This window comes from Barbus barbus, assembly GCF_936440315.1.
Source record: "Barbus barbus genome assembly, chromosome: 16".
Taxonomy (NCBI): domain Eukaryota; kingdom Metazoa; phylum Chordata; class Actinopteri; order Cypriniformes; family Cyprinidae; genus Barbus; species Barbus barbus.
Genome location: NC_136744.1, coordinates 31346156 through 31361155, shown reverse-complemented (window position 1 = coordinate 31361155; position 15000 = coordinate 31346156). Strand labels below are relative to the sequence as shown.

Here is a 15000-nt window from a genome sequence, read left to right as displayed (position 1 = left end):
TCCAATGCAATGCAAGTCATTTGGATAAAAGCATCTGCGTGACGCATGAGTGTAAATAAGGGTTTAGTTTGCTTTATGTCGTTGAATCAGAGCTGATGTTGTGCATCTGTTCCTCCAGGTCACCGTGGGTGTCTCAGGTCATCCTCGTTCGCTCACCTGACGTCTTCTCTGGCCAGCAGGTCCAGGAGTTTGGCCATGTCTCCGGGCCAGTCACCCAGCTGCACCGTGAAGCGACTGACTCTGTCGTCCAGAACCAGAGCTCGTTCCACACACTGCAGAACCAGGTCCAGCTCCATGTTTGCACTGCTCACCACCACTGCCACCCTGCAGCACACAACACAACCTTTACACAGGACTTACCTTCTCTGACACTTTTAATTTCATACCTTTCTATATACATTTGTTCTGTTTTAAATATTTTTCCCTTTAAGTTTATTTGTTTGTTTCTTTATTGTATTTATGTATTTGTTTTATTTATTTACATTTTTATTTTTTTTTTATTTTATTATTTGTTTTGCATATAAACGCGACGTTTATCAGTATTTATTAATGTCCTGGGTCAAAATGATCCTAATTGGATTTAATGCAATTAAAAAAAAAAAATAGATCAAATAAAAATATTAAACCTTAAACATTAATACTTCTCACACAACAAAAAAGTAAACATGACAACAGTTTTTAACAACTATTTTTTAAACATTTCTTTTTCACAAAATTTTAATATTATAAACAGTATTAAAATATTAAAATATTAACTTTCATTTATTAAAAATAATTAAGTATTTAAAAATGTGTTATTTATTTATTTAATGCTTTCTTTAAGTTCAAAGAGTAAAGCAAGGGTGTTTGCAATAAGTTCCTGGGTTCTATTCCCAGAAAAATGCACATGCATGAACTGAAACATGTACGCTGTCAACGCAGCAAAAGTGTCTGCCAAATGCATAGATGTAAATTACTAAATTTACATAACTGGGATTTTAATTTTAACATTTACTAATATTTTTTTTAAATCAAAAGTTCAGATTAGACAAATTAGACAATGAACTAACATGAACAATTGTATTTTTACAATTAAAGATTAATAAACGCTGTAAAAATACATTGCTCATTGTTAGTAAGCTAATGCAGTAAATTATGTTAACAAATGAGACCTTATTATAAATGCAAATGTTTAAGTAATTCAAACAAACTATTTATTCTAGTATATGGTTCATTAGCATATTCATGGGCTGTTTAGAGTTGCCAAGCAGCATATAAACTGAATGCATTAATAATGTTGATCTGCATTTCACAACAACATAAAGTGCAGCTCATGCATTCAGAGGCTAGAGTTTGTTTTCTGAAGGAGATTTAGTTCAATAGATCGCTTAAATGAGTTCAGTCAGCTGTTTACCATCACGAACATTATGAAGTCCTCTGCTAACTGTCTCATCAGAAAGAGTAACACAGACCCGGTTAAGATCTTAATAAAGTGAGTGAGGGGCTTTAACCACCTTTTCCCTTTAAGCTCTGGCAGTTGTCCAGCTAAGATTGCGGCCAAGCCCATGGCTCCTTCTGTGTCCACGGTCGAACGCTCGTACTCCTGAAAGCGCAGCATGGCCACCAGAACATCCGCCTCCCTTCAGAGACAGAACACATCAGATGTGGAGTGTGTTCATATGAAACACAGACTGACCTGCAGAACAGACTCCATGTGACACACACATACTGAGACTCAGCTCACATCTGGGACATTATAAAACACTTACGTGCCCTAATGTATTATTGATGATGCTTACTATATATAGGTGAGCAGATGAGCCCAGAATATGAATGCAATTATTCCTTTTTATTATGTTAAAATTCTAGGTATGATTGTTTTTCCGGGTCAGTGGATTCAGTACAGTTCACCAAAAAATACACTAAAAAATCAGGTAAAAAAGGTACATTTTCAACATTAATATTTTTCTCATGTTACAAAACAAGGTAAGCATGAGAACATTTTTAAACATTTATCACAAAATTTTATATTATATGAACTATTTTTTAACATTTTAAAGTATTTAAATTAAATTTAAATATTAACTAAAGTTATTAAATATTTAAAATGATTAATTATTAAGTATTTAAAATGTTTATTTTATTTTATTTATTTATTGTGAGCTTTCCTGAAGCTCAAACTGACAGCGCAGCATGGTGCTGGCAACGCCAAGATCATGGGTTCGATTCCCAGCTAAATTCATGTGCTTGAACTCAAAAATGTACACTAAAAGTGCCTGTAAATACCCTCAGAGGTTTGCTGAGAAACTAACCTAATAAAAATACATAAAAGAAAAAATCATATATATATATAGGTCTGTACACCTGCCTTTAACTATGAAATCTGCATGTAAAATTGTCCCTAACATCCCTAAATCAACCCCGACATCACAAAATAAATTTCATAGGCACATTTCACAACACCTCAGAGTGTTGAAACTTTACAGGCATGCTCATGACCCCAGAGAAGAGTCACAATGTCAAGAAAAACATCCTTTGTTAACCAGTATGTCTGTCAACTAAAAATGTGTTGCAGGTCAAATTCACCTGGAACTATATGAGCATTTTTTCCTTCCATAAGAACCCATTTTTAAGAAGCACGCTTATCTGCATATGAAGCAGTCTGTGTTCATGTGCTTGTTGTACATGGTATGCACCATAATTATGGTGTACACTGAATTTGGTTCTGTCTTAATACATTAAGTCACGTCAAGTGTTGTACAGTTGAATCCTGCAACGCTCTAATAATAAAAACTAGGTTTTGGAACAGCAGATGTGTGATACTGTTGAAGAGGTTACTCAGAACTGCTCTTAGAGTAGAATAGATCATGTTATTGGTATTAAACAAATTCCAAGATTTCCAAAAATTTACGTTTATGACTGGTTTTGTGGTCCAGGGTCACAATTGAACATTTTTTCCGTAGATACTGGACTGAATGGAGCCAATGATCTTTAAGATACCTGACAGAAATGACTTTGTCCACCATTTTCTTGGCCAGCTGGAAGGTGTGTGTGCCCAGAGAGTGATCCACCAAATCTGTGTGACAGAGAACAGAGCCGTCAGAGCCGCTCACAGGAGACAGCGCGTTAGTTTGAGTGCTAAAGCAGGAGATTTTACCTCTGTAGAGTTTCTTGTTGGGGTTGCAGTACAGATCTTTAATGGGAGAGTCTGTTTTGAGCGACTGCAGTAGAAGAGGAAACTCCTCCGGTTCGACGCCCTGTTAGAGACACGGCATGCATTAAACTTACTGTACAGATCTAACCGTATACACTGCCCCTCAAAAGTTTGGGATCAGTAGGATTTTTATTGTTTTTAAAGAAGTTTCTTCTGCTCATCAGGGCTGCATTTATTTGATCAAAAATACAGAAAAACAGTAATATTGTGAAATATTATTGCCATTTAAAATAACGTTTTCTATCTTAATATACTTTAAAATATAATTTATTCCTGTGATTTAAAGCTGTATTTTCAGCATTATTACTCCAGTCTTCAGTGTCACATGATCTTCAGAAATCATTCTAATATATTGATTCATAATCAATGATGGAAACAGTTGAGCTGCTTAATATTTTTTTGGAACCTGTGATACTCCTGTCAGGATTTTTTGCTGAATAGAACATTATATATTTAAAATATAAATATTTTGTAACAATATTCACTACTGTTCAAAATTTTGGGGTCAGTAAATGTATTTCTTTTTTTTTTAAATAAATTAATACTTTTATTCAGCAAGGATGTGCTAAATTGATACAAAGTGATAGTAAAGACTTCTATTGTTTCAAAAGATTTCTATTTTAAATAAATGCTAAAAATCTTCACATTTTACTGAAAACAGTATCACAGGTTCAAAAAAAAATATGAAGCAGAACAACTGTTTCCAACACTGATAATAAATCATCATTTTTTAGGCAATCTAACAATGGCTGAAGAGAATACTTATTATTACTCTGTAGTAGGGGAAGATAAAGCTGGGTATCGTCAGCGTATAGATGAAAAGAGACACCATATTAAAAATAAATAAAATAGAAGCCAAGGGGAGCAAATACATAGAAAACAACACAGGGCCAAGGATTGAACCTTGTGGAACACCATAACCAAGAGGAATGTCAGAAGAAGTGTAATGCCCTAATCGAACAGCAAAACACCTATTTGACAAAAAAAGAGCGAAACCTACACAAGACTCCAGGCGTGACAGAAGAATGTATATTAATTATCATGCACAGCTCATATGATGCGTTCACGGATCTGATGCTCATATGCATGAGTTCTCTCAGCTTTAACCAAGCGTCTCGCTGTGTTTGCGTCAGACCGGACTCACTATGACAGAGATGCGAGGGTTCAGGTGTTTGATGGCAGCTGCGGTTCCGGTCAGGAGCCCACAGTGTCCGACCGCAGGCACGATGACCGCGTCCAGCTTGGGCACCTGCTCATAGATCTCCAGACCCACTGTTCCCAGACCAGCCAGATACACGGCGCTGTCATCCCTGCATGAGAGGCAGATGGGTGAGAGATGGATCAGACAGACATGCCAAACTCTGCCAAAGGAGCTGCTTCACTCTCAGATTTGTGTTCAGTGCTCAGGGTTGAAGAGTCGTATTTGTTCTTCCTTCTGACTGTCTTTTATTACTTAGAATAATAGTCAATTCAAAAAATTCTTGAATCAAGATGAATTTACTTTACAAGTAACATGACTTAAGATATTAATCTTGTTTTCTGAAAAACAAGTTGTTATTACATGCAAGTAACCCTAAACCTAACCCTAACCATATAGTAAGTACATGTAGTTAATTAATATTTCTCAGTACTTAAATGTATAGTTGCACTGTAACAAGGACACCTAAAAATAAAGTGTAACCTTTCTGATGCACAGACAAACTAACCCATCTTTTCTAGTACTTACACTTACCTAAAGTTTGGAATAATTCAGATTTTTTAAAATGTTTTTAATAGAAGTCCCTTCTGCTTTACCAGGGCTGCATTAATTTGTACAAAAATACAGTAAAAAATGTGAAATATTATTACAGTTTCCACAAAAATATTGTGCAGCACAACTGTGTTCAACATTGATAATAATCAGAAATGTTTGTTGGGCAGTAAATCAGTATATTATTATGATTTCTGAAGATCATGTGACACTGAAGACTGCAGTAATGATGCTGAAAATACAGCTGCAGATCACAGAAATACATTACAGTTTAACACATATTCACATAGAAAACAGCTGCTTTAAACTGCAATAATATTTCACTTTTTTACTGTATTTTTGATCAAAAAAATGCAGCCTTGGTGAGCAGAAGAGACTTCTTTCACAAACACGAACAAATCTGAATTCTTCCAAACTTTTGACGGTAGTGTACACTATGTAGATTATGAGTCTGAACTGTAGATGTCACTGCAGGATTCAGAGAGTAGAAGTGAATCACATGATAAATGACACACACAAACACAAACGATCCTCTTGAATGAGGCCGAGGTGTCTAGATAATGAAGATGCTGTCTGTCTGTCCATGCAGAACTCACCATCATGTTGTCTAACGTGTTTGATTGACAAGCATCTTGATGTCTTATAGTCGCATTCTTTGTAGCTCTAATCTATCTAATGCAGGACGATTTTGAGATATTATGAATCATGATTTTCTGAAACTAAACTATATTGCCAAAAGTATTGGCACCCCCTTCTAATGAACAGGTTTGACTACTTTAGTAATTTCCATGAGTACAAATCTATGTGTTTACGGATATCATGATATTCTAGGGAAGGGGTCGGCAAGTAAGTTTGGCATTGGGCCAAAAAAAAAAAATCACCACTAGATGGCGGGCCAGATCATAGTCAGAGGATAATTTAAGATATTAATTGATGAAAAAAAAAAATCACAGTTCTATGGAAGCCCGTTTCCGCCAGGTTATTGCGACTTTTTATCTCACAATTCTGACTTTTTTTCCCCACAGAATTGTGAAATATAGCTAAACTCGCAATTGCGAGTTATAAAGTGCAGTTTTGAGGGGGAAAAAAGACTATGTTCTCAGAATTGCGTTTATATCTCAGAATTATGACTTTTTAACTCGTAAGTGTGAGTTTAAATCACGCAATTCTGAGAAAAAGTCAGCTGTCAGCTGAAAATATTCAGAAGGAGCAAATAAATTCCTTGAAATATATCTTCCCGCTCATGTCCACTGCAGTCATCATAGTCTTCACATTCTTTCTGATTTGAGTGATCCTTTTCTATCTAGCTAGCTACATATGTTTAACGTGTGAATTCTTGCTAAATATACAGTTATATTACGGGTCGTTGGCATGAATTGTACTCGTGATGGAGCGGTGATGGAGCGAGTGAAAACGCTCTGACTTTTAAAAATCTGCTGATTCCGCTCCTTGCTCCATTTAAAATCACACCGCTCCGCTCGAGCTCCGCTCCGCTCACATACTCTGACTGTGAGTAACTGATGCTGTCATGAAAGATCTATTTCAGAACCAGCCGCTATCAAAATAATCTGGCTATGGTCGCGGGACAGATATTATTGCTGCGGGCCACCTGTTGCCGACCACTGCTCTAGGGAATTGTGAGCTTCTAATTATATAGCAACGGTTTGGACAGGAGCCTTTTCTATTCTGACATGACAGTGTGTCTGTGTATAAGGCAAGGTTCAAAAAGAAATGATTGATTGAGTCAGTGTGGAAGAACTTGACTGGTCTGTAAAAACCCCTGGTGTGACTTTAAATGCAGACCTTGAGCCAAAAACTCATCACCAAACACCAATGACTTGTACAGACACTATACGGACAAAAGTACTGGAACGTCCCCTTCTTTAGAACAGAACAAGGCACTTCCAAAACTGTGGCAACAAAGATGGAAACGTAATTCATATATTTAATTTTTTTTGTATTTAAAAAATAAACAAACACTTGACCGTCTATCACTTGCACTCTATTTGTTTTCTAACTGTTTGCTTTTCTTAAAAAGAAAGTAATATGTGTGTATGTACATGTATGTATATCAGAATCAGAAAGAGTTTTTATTGCTAAGTATGCTTGCGCATACAAGGAATTTGTTTTAGTGTCATAAGCTTCCAGTTCACAGAGACAACAACGACACAGACAATAAGAATAAGATGAGAATAAAAAATACACATGTATAAATATAAATAAACAAAACAAAAAATAATTGAAACATAAATGATTGTATATACAGCTGTGCAATAGATGATAGAATGGGATAGAATAGAAGGAGAAGCAGGGATGTACAAGGATGGAGGTGGTAGCAAATAATTATAAGGTTATTGCACATTGTTATTGCATAATGGCGGGGGGGGGGGGGCATTTAACTGTTCATAAATTGGATTTGGTGATGGCTTTCAGGCCTTTCCACACTGAAGCGGAGTCATTGGAATTGAACTGATCTTCCAGGTTTTTAGCGTAGGTCCTTTTAGACACTCTAATCTCTTTATTCAGTGTGTTCCTGGCCTGATTGTACAAGACTCTGTCCCCATTTCTGTAGGCGTCCTCTTTGGCCTGATGAAGGTGTCTGAGTTTTGATGTAAACCATGGCTTATCATTGTTGAATGTTACATAAATCCTGGTGGGAATGCATATATCCTCTCAGTAACTGATATATGAAGTTACAGTCTCTGTGAGCTCGTCCAGATTGGAGGCAGCAACTTCAAAAACACTCCAATCAGTAAGGTTGAGACAGGCTTGTAAAACCCGCTCTGTCTCATTAGTCCATCTCTTTATAGTCCTTAATACAGATTTAGCAGATTTAAGTTTCTTCCTGTAGGTTGGTATAAGATGAACCAGGCAGTGATCAGAGAGCCCCAAAGCTGCTCGTGGAACAGAGTGATATGCGTCCTTTATTGTTGTGTAACAGTGGTCCAATATATTACTGTCTCTGGTGGGACATGTAACATGCTGGATATATTTTGGCAGTTCACGGGAGAGATTTGCTTTATTAAAGTCCCCGAGAATGATTAAAACAGAGTCCGGGTGTTGTTGCTCACTCTCTGTGATCAGATCAGTGAGTTTCTGTAAAGCTGTGCTCACGTGTGCTTGCGGTGGAATGTAGACACTCACGAGAATGAACGAAGAAATCTCCCGCGGCGAATAGAACGGCTTGCAGTTAATGAAGAGCGTTTCTAGATCTAAACAGCACATCTTCTTTAACACAGTTACATCTGTACACCACCTCTCATTGATGTAGAAGCATGTCCCGCCGCCGTGCGATTTCCCCGTTGATTCTGCGTCCCGATCTGCTCTGATCAGCTGGTAATTAGGCAGATGTTGTACGCTGTCCGGTATGTCGCCATTCAACCAGGTTTCTGTGAAACACAGAGCAGCAGAGTTTGAAAAATCCTTATTTGTCCGGGAGAGCAGGAGTTTGTCCGTTTTGTTGGGTAGAGAGCGGAGATTCGCCAGATGGATGCTAGCAACAGCATTCGAAATCCACGCTGTCTGAGCTTCATGAGCGCGCCGGCTCGCTTTCACCGTCTGCACGTCCTGCGTTTGATCAGCGCCGCCACTAAGCTGAGTACTATGTCCAACAAAACATCCGAATAATCGAAAACTGGTAGGAGATTTTGTGGTGTGTTCTGCCGAATGTTCAGTAGTTCTTCTCTGGTAAAACTGATCGAGTTTAAGAAACAAAAAACAGGAAAAACTAACAAAAACACTAAAACAACTGGATAGCGAAGCACCATGGCTGCCATGAGTGGCACCATCTTAGCTGATTATATATATATATATATATATATATATATATATATATGGATGTGTGTTGTATATATGTATCTATAAAAAACCTTGCTACGCGTATTGCGTTAGACTAACCGAGACTTATCATAGCTCTTTTGTTGGTTTTGATTGCTTCTATTGTCCTCATTTGTAAGTCACTTTTGATAAAAGCGTCTGCTAAATGACTAAATGTAATGTAAATGTGATGAGTTTTTGGCTCAAGGTCTGCATTCAAAGTCACACCAGAGGTTTCTGCAGACCAATCAAATTCTTCCACACTGACTCAATCAATCATTTCTTTTTTGAACATTGCCTTATACACAGAGGCATCGTCATGTTAGAATAGAAAAGGGTTCTGTCCAAACTGTTGCTATAAAATTAGAACTACACAATAGCCTTGAATATCATTATATGCTTAAACATTAAGATTTGTACTCATAGAAATTACTAAAGTAGTCAAACCTGTTCATTAGAAGGAGGTGCCAATACTTTTGGCAATATAGTAAAGGTGCTTTATGAATATTGTGAAATTTGAGAAATGCATGTATAAGTGATGTGGACTCACTCCTCCAGACACAGGTATCCGTTCTCTCGGGCCAGGTGTCTGGCGTGGTTGATGGAGTCTCGGGCTGTACTGCCGTAGGAAATAACCATAGCACCATAGTCTCTGTACATGCGCAGGCGCGGAGGAGAGCTGTATGCCGGCATGATGACAAACACCGGGATCCTCAGCTCCACCGCGTGATACGCCACCGCCATCGAGAAGTTACAGTCTGTGGCCACGATCACTCCCTTCCTCTGCTGATCCTGGAGCAGACACACGGTGACACACATATCTCACATTACATGTGATGTGATGATAATAATGTGTCAGGAAACCAGAAATGACATTACAAAAATCCACACAGTATCATTTAGTTTTAGTTTTATAAAATTATATGTTAAACATATGATAATAAAGGCTAGCACAAAAGTTTTGTTTTTTAATGGCTGGTTCCTAACACGTTATTGTCATATCAAATATTATATCCCTTTTATTATCATGTTTAAAATATGAAGAAACATGAAATTACAATGGCTCGTAACTGTATCTGGATAGTTAAGTCACATAAAAGTAGGGATGCACGATATTGGATTTTGCCGATATCCGATATGCCGATATTTTTCAGCTCATTTTGGCCAATAGCTGATGCCGATACCAATATATTTCTTTTTATTTGGAAACAACACCAAGTCTCTCCTGTGTGGATGTGAGACAACGGGTCTTCGCAGGCCCGTCGTCAGGCGAAAGGGTTCACCCAACCCAAAAAGTTGACAAAAAATATAAAAATCCAAATGATGGCAATACTCACAGAGGTGTTAAGTGAAATGTGATGATTTATTTACAGTACTCGAGAGGTGAAACAGTCCCAGTAGAGGAAAAAAAAAAAAAAAAACCCCAAAAAACAACGTTATGCACAAAGTAACAAAGAAACACTGAACCAACACAAAAGGAAATATATACACGCAAATTTTGATACTGGAAAATTGCTCACGGCACCACAGTTGCACGCTCGCTCGCCAGGTAAACTGACACCCTCACACTGGTCTGGGCTCTCCTTTAAAGCCCAAGCCCCGCCCCCTTGGATTAAACCAGGTCGACCAAATAGAGGCGTAAGTGTAAAAAGGTAAGAATGTACACTTACAATAACACATAAAGATACATATAACTATAACATCCACTACATGTTTACATGTTTCATACTTTAAAATAAAGTATATTATATACAAAAATAACAGAAATAAACAGATTACAACACCACAACATTTCCTACTTCCCCTTTAAGACAACAATGGACGAGTCGGTTTCCGGTTGCTTAGCGCCAGCGCCACGTAACTCCGGCACTATATAGCCAGGCCACTGGGTGGCGCTCCGCTTGGCCGGCCGATGGAAGGAGAGCAACGCGAAAGACCGACTACACAGACGCAAACAAACACTGAACAAAACGACAAACAACTTCACAATATGCAGATGCATGTGTGTGTGTGTGTGTGTGTGTGTGGGGTTAGGCACAGCATGGATCACTGTTGGGGATGGAGATGGAGTGGATGTGTTTGAGTGTATGTGAAACCTGTATGCTAATGGCGTGCGTGTGCACCCACATCGCCTCAGCAGGAAACTACAGAGGAGGAGTGAGGTAAGATGCATTGTATATGTGCTGCGCTAACCGACAGGGACAGGTCACTTTGTCACATCACCTCCCCCCTCTCCAGGCCGCGAACTGGCCGGGTACCGAGACAGGTAGTCGGCTATCTTGTTCTGGGCCCCCGGTAGATGTCGAACTTTGAATTGGTAAGGTTGTAGGGAAAGATACCATCTGGTAATACGAGAGTTGTGATCCTTCATTGTGTGAATCCATGTCAGGGCTCTGTGATCTGTCTCAAGGACAAACTCCCTTCCCAACAGGTAGTACCTGAGGCTCTCCAATGCTCACTTGATTGCCAGGCCTTCCTTCTCCACTGTGGAGTATCGAGTTTCTCTTGGCAGCAACTTCCTGCTCAGGTAAGCAATGGGCCTTTCTTCACCCGCATCTCCCTGGGCCAGGACTGCTCCAATCCCCACAGCAGAAGCATCCACCTGCACCACAAACTCCTTCGTGAAGTCTGGACTCTTGAGAACTGGGCATGAACACATCTGTGTCTTTAAGATGTTAAAGGCTGAATCACACTCCTCAGTCCAGGTAATGGGGTTCTTCACACTTTTGCAGAGCAGGTTGGTTAGTGGGACAGCAGTAGTGGAGAAGTTGGGAACGAAGCGTCGATACCATCCCACCAGCCCCAGGAAAGACCGGACCTCTTTCTTAGTTCTAGGTCTCGGACTGCGTCGAACAGCCTCTACCTTGTCCACTTGAGGTCTCAGCTCTCCATTTCCCAGGTGGTATCCAAGGTAGTTAGTCTCTGACTTTGCCCATTCACATTTAGCCACGTTTAAGATCAGGCCAGCCTCTCGGATCTTGCTCAGGGTCTTTTCAAGGTGCAGCAGATGGTCTTCCCAAGTCATACTGTATATGACGACATCATCCAGATAAGCGGCTGACCATTCTTCACAGCTCCTGAGGACTTGGTCCATCAGCCGTTGAAACGTTGCGGGTGCCCCATGCAACCCGAACGGTAAGACGGTGAACTGATACAGCCCTAGCGGGGTCCGGAACGCCGTGTAGGGTCTGGACGCCTCCTCCAGGGGAACTTGCCAATACCCTTTGCAAAGATCCAAGGTGGTGATGTACTTGGCCTGACCGATCTGTTCCAGAAGATCGTCAATGCGTGGCATAGGGTAAGCATCAAATCTTGACTGGGCATTCAGTTTTCGAAAGTCAATGCAGATGCGCAAGGTGTTGTCTTTCTTCGGGACAATAACAATTGGGCTACTCCACTCACTCTTGGAGGGTTCAATAACTCCCAACTCCAGCATCGTCTCAATCTCTGCCTTCAGGGGAGCCACCAGCCTTTCAGGTACTCTGTAGGGCCGCTGTCGGGAAGGTGTTGGATCAAGAAGGTGGATTTGATGTTGTACCAGGTTGGTCCGCCCAGGCCTCTGACGAAACAACGAAGGGTACTGGTCCAGAAGATGGTGCAGCTCAGCTTGTTTGGACTCTTCCAGATGGAGCAGATCAACACCTGCTGGCTGTGCGGTCTCTCTCACCATCAGCTCTGGTTGTTCGCCCTCCTGATCCTCTTCCACTTCCCGAACTAGCAGCGATGCTTCAAGTTTGCTGTGTGGCTCTTTCCACTCCTTCAGCAGATTGATGTGGTAAGTCTGTGTTACCTTGCCTTTGTCAGGGTGATGAATTTCATATGTCACTGGTCCCATCTTGCGAACAACAGTGTAGGGTCCTTGCCACTTCATCAACAGTTTGTTCGTTGAGGTAGGGAGCAGTAACAGTACCTTTTTTCCAGGCTGCAGCTCTCGGGTTCTGGCGTGCGGTGACGTGGACTTGGGACGAACGGGTGGAAGATCCCCCTCTCTCTCCTCCTCTGTAGAGTCAACAGAGTCCCAGGCCACATCCTTCTCAGCCACAGCTTTGGACTGGGAGCGTAGCCCCACCCTAGGCTTCCTGCCTCTCATCACAGTCTTGCGAGTAGCCATCCCACTTCTGACACCAAATGTGAGACAACGGGTCTTCGCAGGCCCGTCGTCAGGCGAAAGGGTTCACCCAACCCAAAAAGTTGACAAAAAATATAAAAATCCAAATGATGGCAATACTCACAGAGGTGTTAAGTGAAATGTGATGATTTATTTACAGTACTCGAGAGGTGAAACAGTCCCAGTAGAGGGAAAAAAAAAAAAAAAACCCAAAAAACAACGTTATGCACAAAGTAACAAAGAAACACTGAACCAACACAAAAGGAAATATATACACGCAAATTTTGATACTGGAAAATTGCTCACGGCACCACAGTTGCACGCTCGCTCGCCAGGTAAACTGACACCCTCACACTGGTCTGGGCTCTCCTTTAAAGCCCAAGCCCCGCCCCCTTGGATTAAACCAGGTCGACCAAATAGAGGCGTAAGTGTAAAAAGGTAAGAATGTACACTTACAATAACACATAAAGATACATATAACTATAACATCCACTACATGTTTACATGTTTCATACTTTAAAATAAAGTATATTATATACAAAAATAACAGAAATAAACAGATTACAACACCACAACATTTCCTACTTCCCCTTTAAGACAACAATGGACGAGTCGGTTTCCGGTTGCTTAGCGCCAGCGCCACGTAACTCCGGCACTATATAGCCAGGCCACTGGGTGGCGCTCCGCTTGGCCGGCCGATGGAAGGAGAGCAACGCGAAAGACCGACTACACAGACGCAAACAAACACTGAACAAAACGACAAACAACTTCACAATATGCAGATGCATGTGTGTGTGTGTGTGTGTGTGTGTGGGGTTAGGCACAGCATGGATCACTGTTGGGGATGGAGATGGAGTGGATGTGTTTGAGTGTATGTGAAACCTGTATGCTAATGGCGTGCGTGTGCACCCACATCGCCTCAGCAGGAAACTACAGAGGAGGAGTGAGGTAAGATGCAGTGTATATGTGCTGCGCTAACCGACAGGGACAGGTCACTTTGTCACAGTGGAAATTTTAAATATAATTATTTTCAATTTGTTAGAATGAAATAATAATGAAGATCTTTAATAATGATATTTACATTTTAAGCCATTATTGGCCGATAATATCGCGCATCCCTAAAAGTGTATGACTTTCATTGTATTAAATCCGTAAGGGTGTGTATCTGCAGAATGAAACAGAGACATTTTGTCTTCATTTTAACACTAAATCTGTGGTTGTATCATTACAAACCGATGCTTTGTCTGTAAATGAAGTTCTGATATTTGCTGTAAAGCCGTGGTGTTCAGGTGTGTGTGAGATACGGTATATAAAGTGTATTAAAGGTCTGACCTGTTTGAGAGAGGACAGCAGGTACAGCGCTCCTCTCTCCTTCACTGAACCAGTGTAATGCAGAAGCTCTTTCTTCAGGAAGATCTCCATGCCGTACTGTTTGGACAGTCTGGAGTACTGCGGGATGAACACACACACGTTCATGAGTTTGTTCGTTTGGCAAACGCTTCTCGTTTTTCGCAGGTCATGAAACCCACCTGACCCATGAAGAATGGCTTTAAACAAACCTTCCCAAATTCACATTGAACTCAGTATCCTCTCATGATTGCACGTGATTTACATATATATATATATATATATATATATATATATTTGTTAATCACTGATCAAATATACAATGTAGAGTTCATATACAGTGCGCTCCAAAAGTATTGGAGCAGTGAGGCCAATTCCTTTATTTTTGCTGTAGACTGTAAACATTGGGGTTCATCGAAAGATGAATATGAGATGAGAGATTAATATTTCAGCTTTTATTTACAGGTATTTTCATCTGGATCTGATACACAACTTAGAAGATAGCACCTTTTGTTTGAACAACCCATTTTTCATGTTACCAGAAGTATTGAACATGTGACTGACAGGTGTGTGTCGTTGCTCTGGTGTGTCCTATTAATTAATTATTCAAACAATAAATAGCACTGAATGTCTGCGCTCAGTTTCAGATCCGTGCAGACTGCATTTATAGTTGCATATATATGCACTCACCTATATATTTTGATTGCCCTGATTAATCAGTTTATTTTGATTACATATGACTGATCCAGCCATTATAGCTAGCTAGTATGAGTAAGGGAATGATTT

The 15000-nt window shown here is 40.0% G+C and overlaps 1 protein-coding gene across 1 annotated transcript in view; it reads right to left on the bottom strand.

The window, feature by feature from the left end:
- Positions 1-15000, bottom strand: part of LOC306882779 (L-threonine ammonia-lyase-like) — a 29808-nt gene that overhangs the window by 2197 nt on the left and 12611 nt on the right. Inside the window, exons 3-9 of the mRNA XM_079437662.1 lie at positions 14200-14316; positions 9310-9551; positions 4338-4503; positions 3137-3236; positions 2980-3055; positions 1494-1619; positions 157-324 (exon numbers count right to left, since the gene is read on the bottom strand). Coding sequence (XP_079293788.1) covers positions 157-324; positions 1494-1619; positions 2980-3055; positions 3137-3236; positions 4338-4503; positions 9310-9551; positions 14200-14316 — 995 coding nt within the window. The remainder of the gene's footprint in view (positions 1-156; positions 325-1493; positions 1620-2979; positions 3056-3136; positions 3237-4337; positions 4504-9309; positions 9552-14199; positions 14317-15000) is intronic.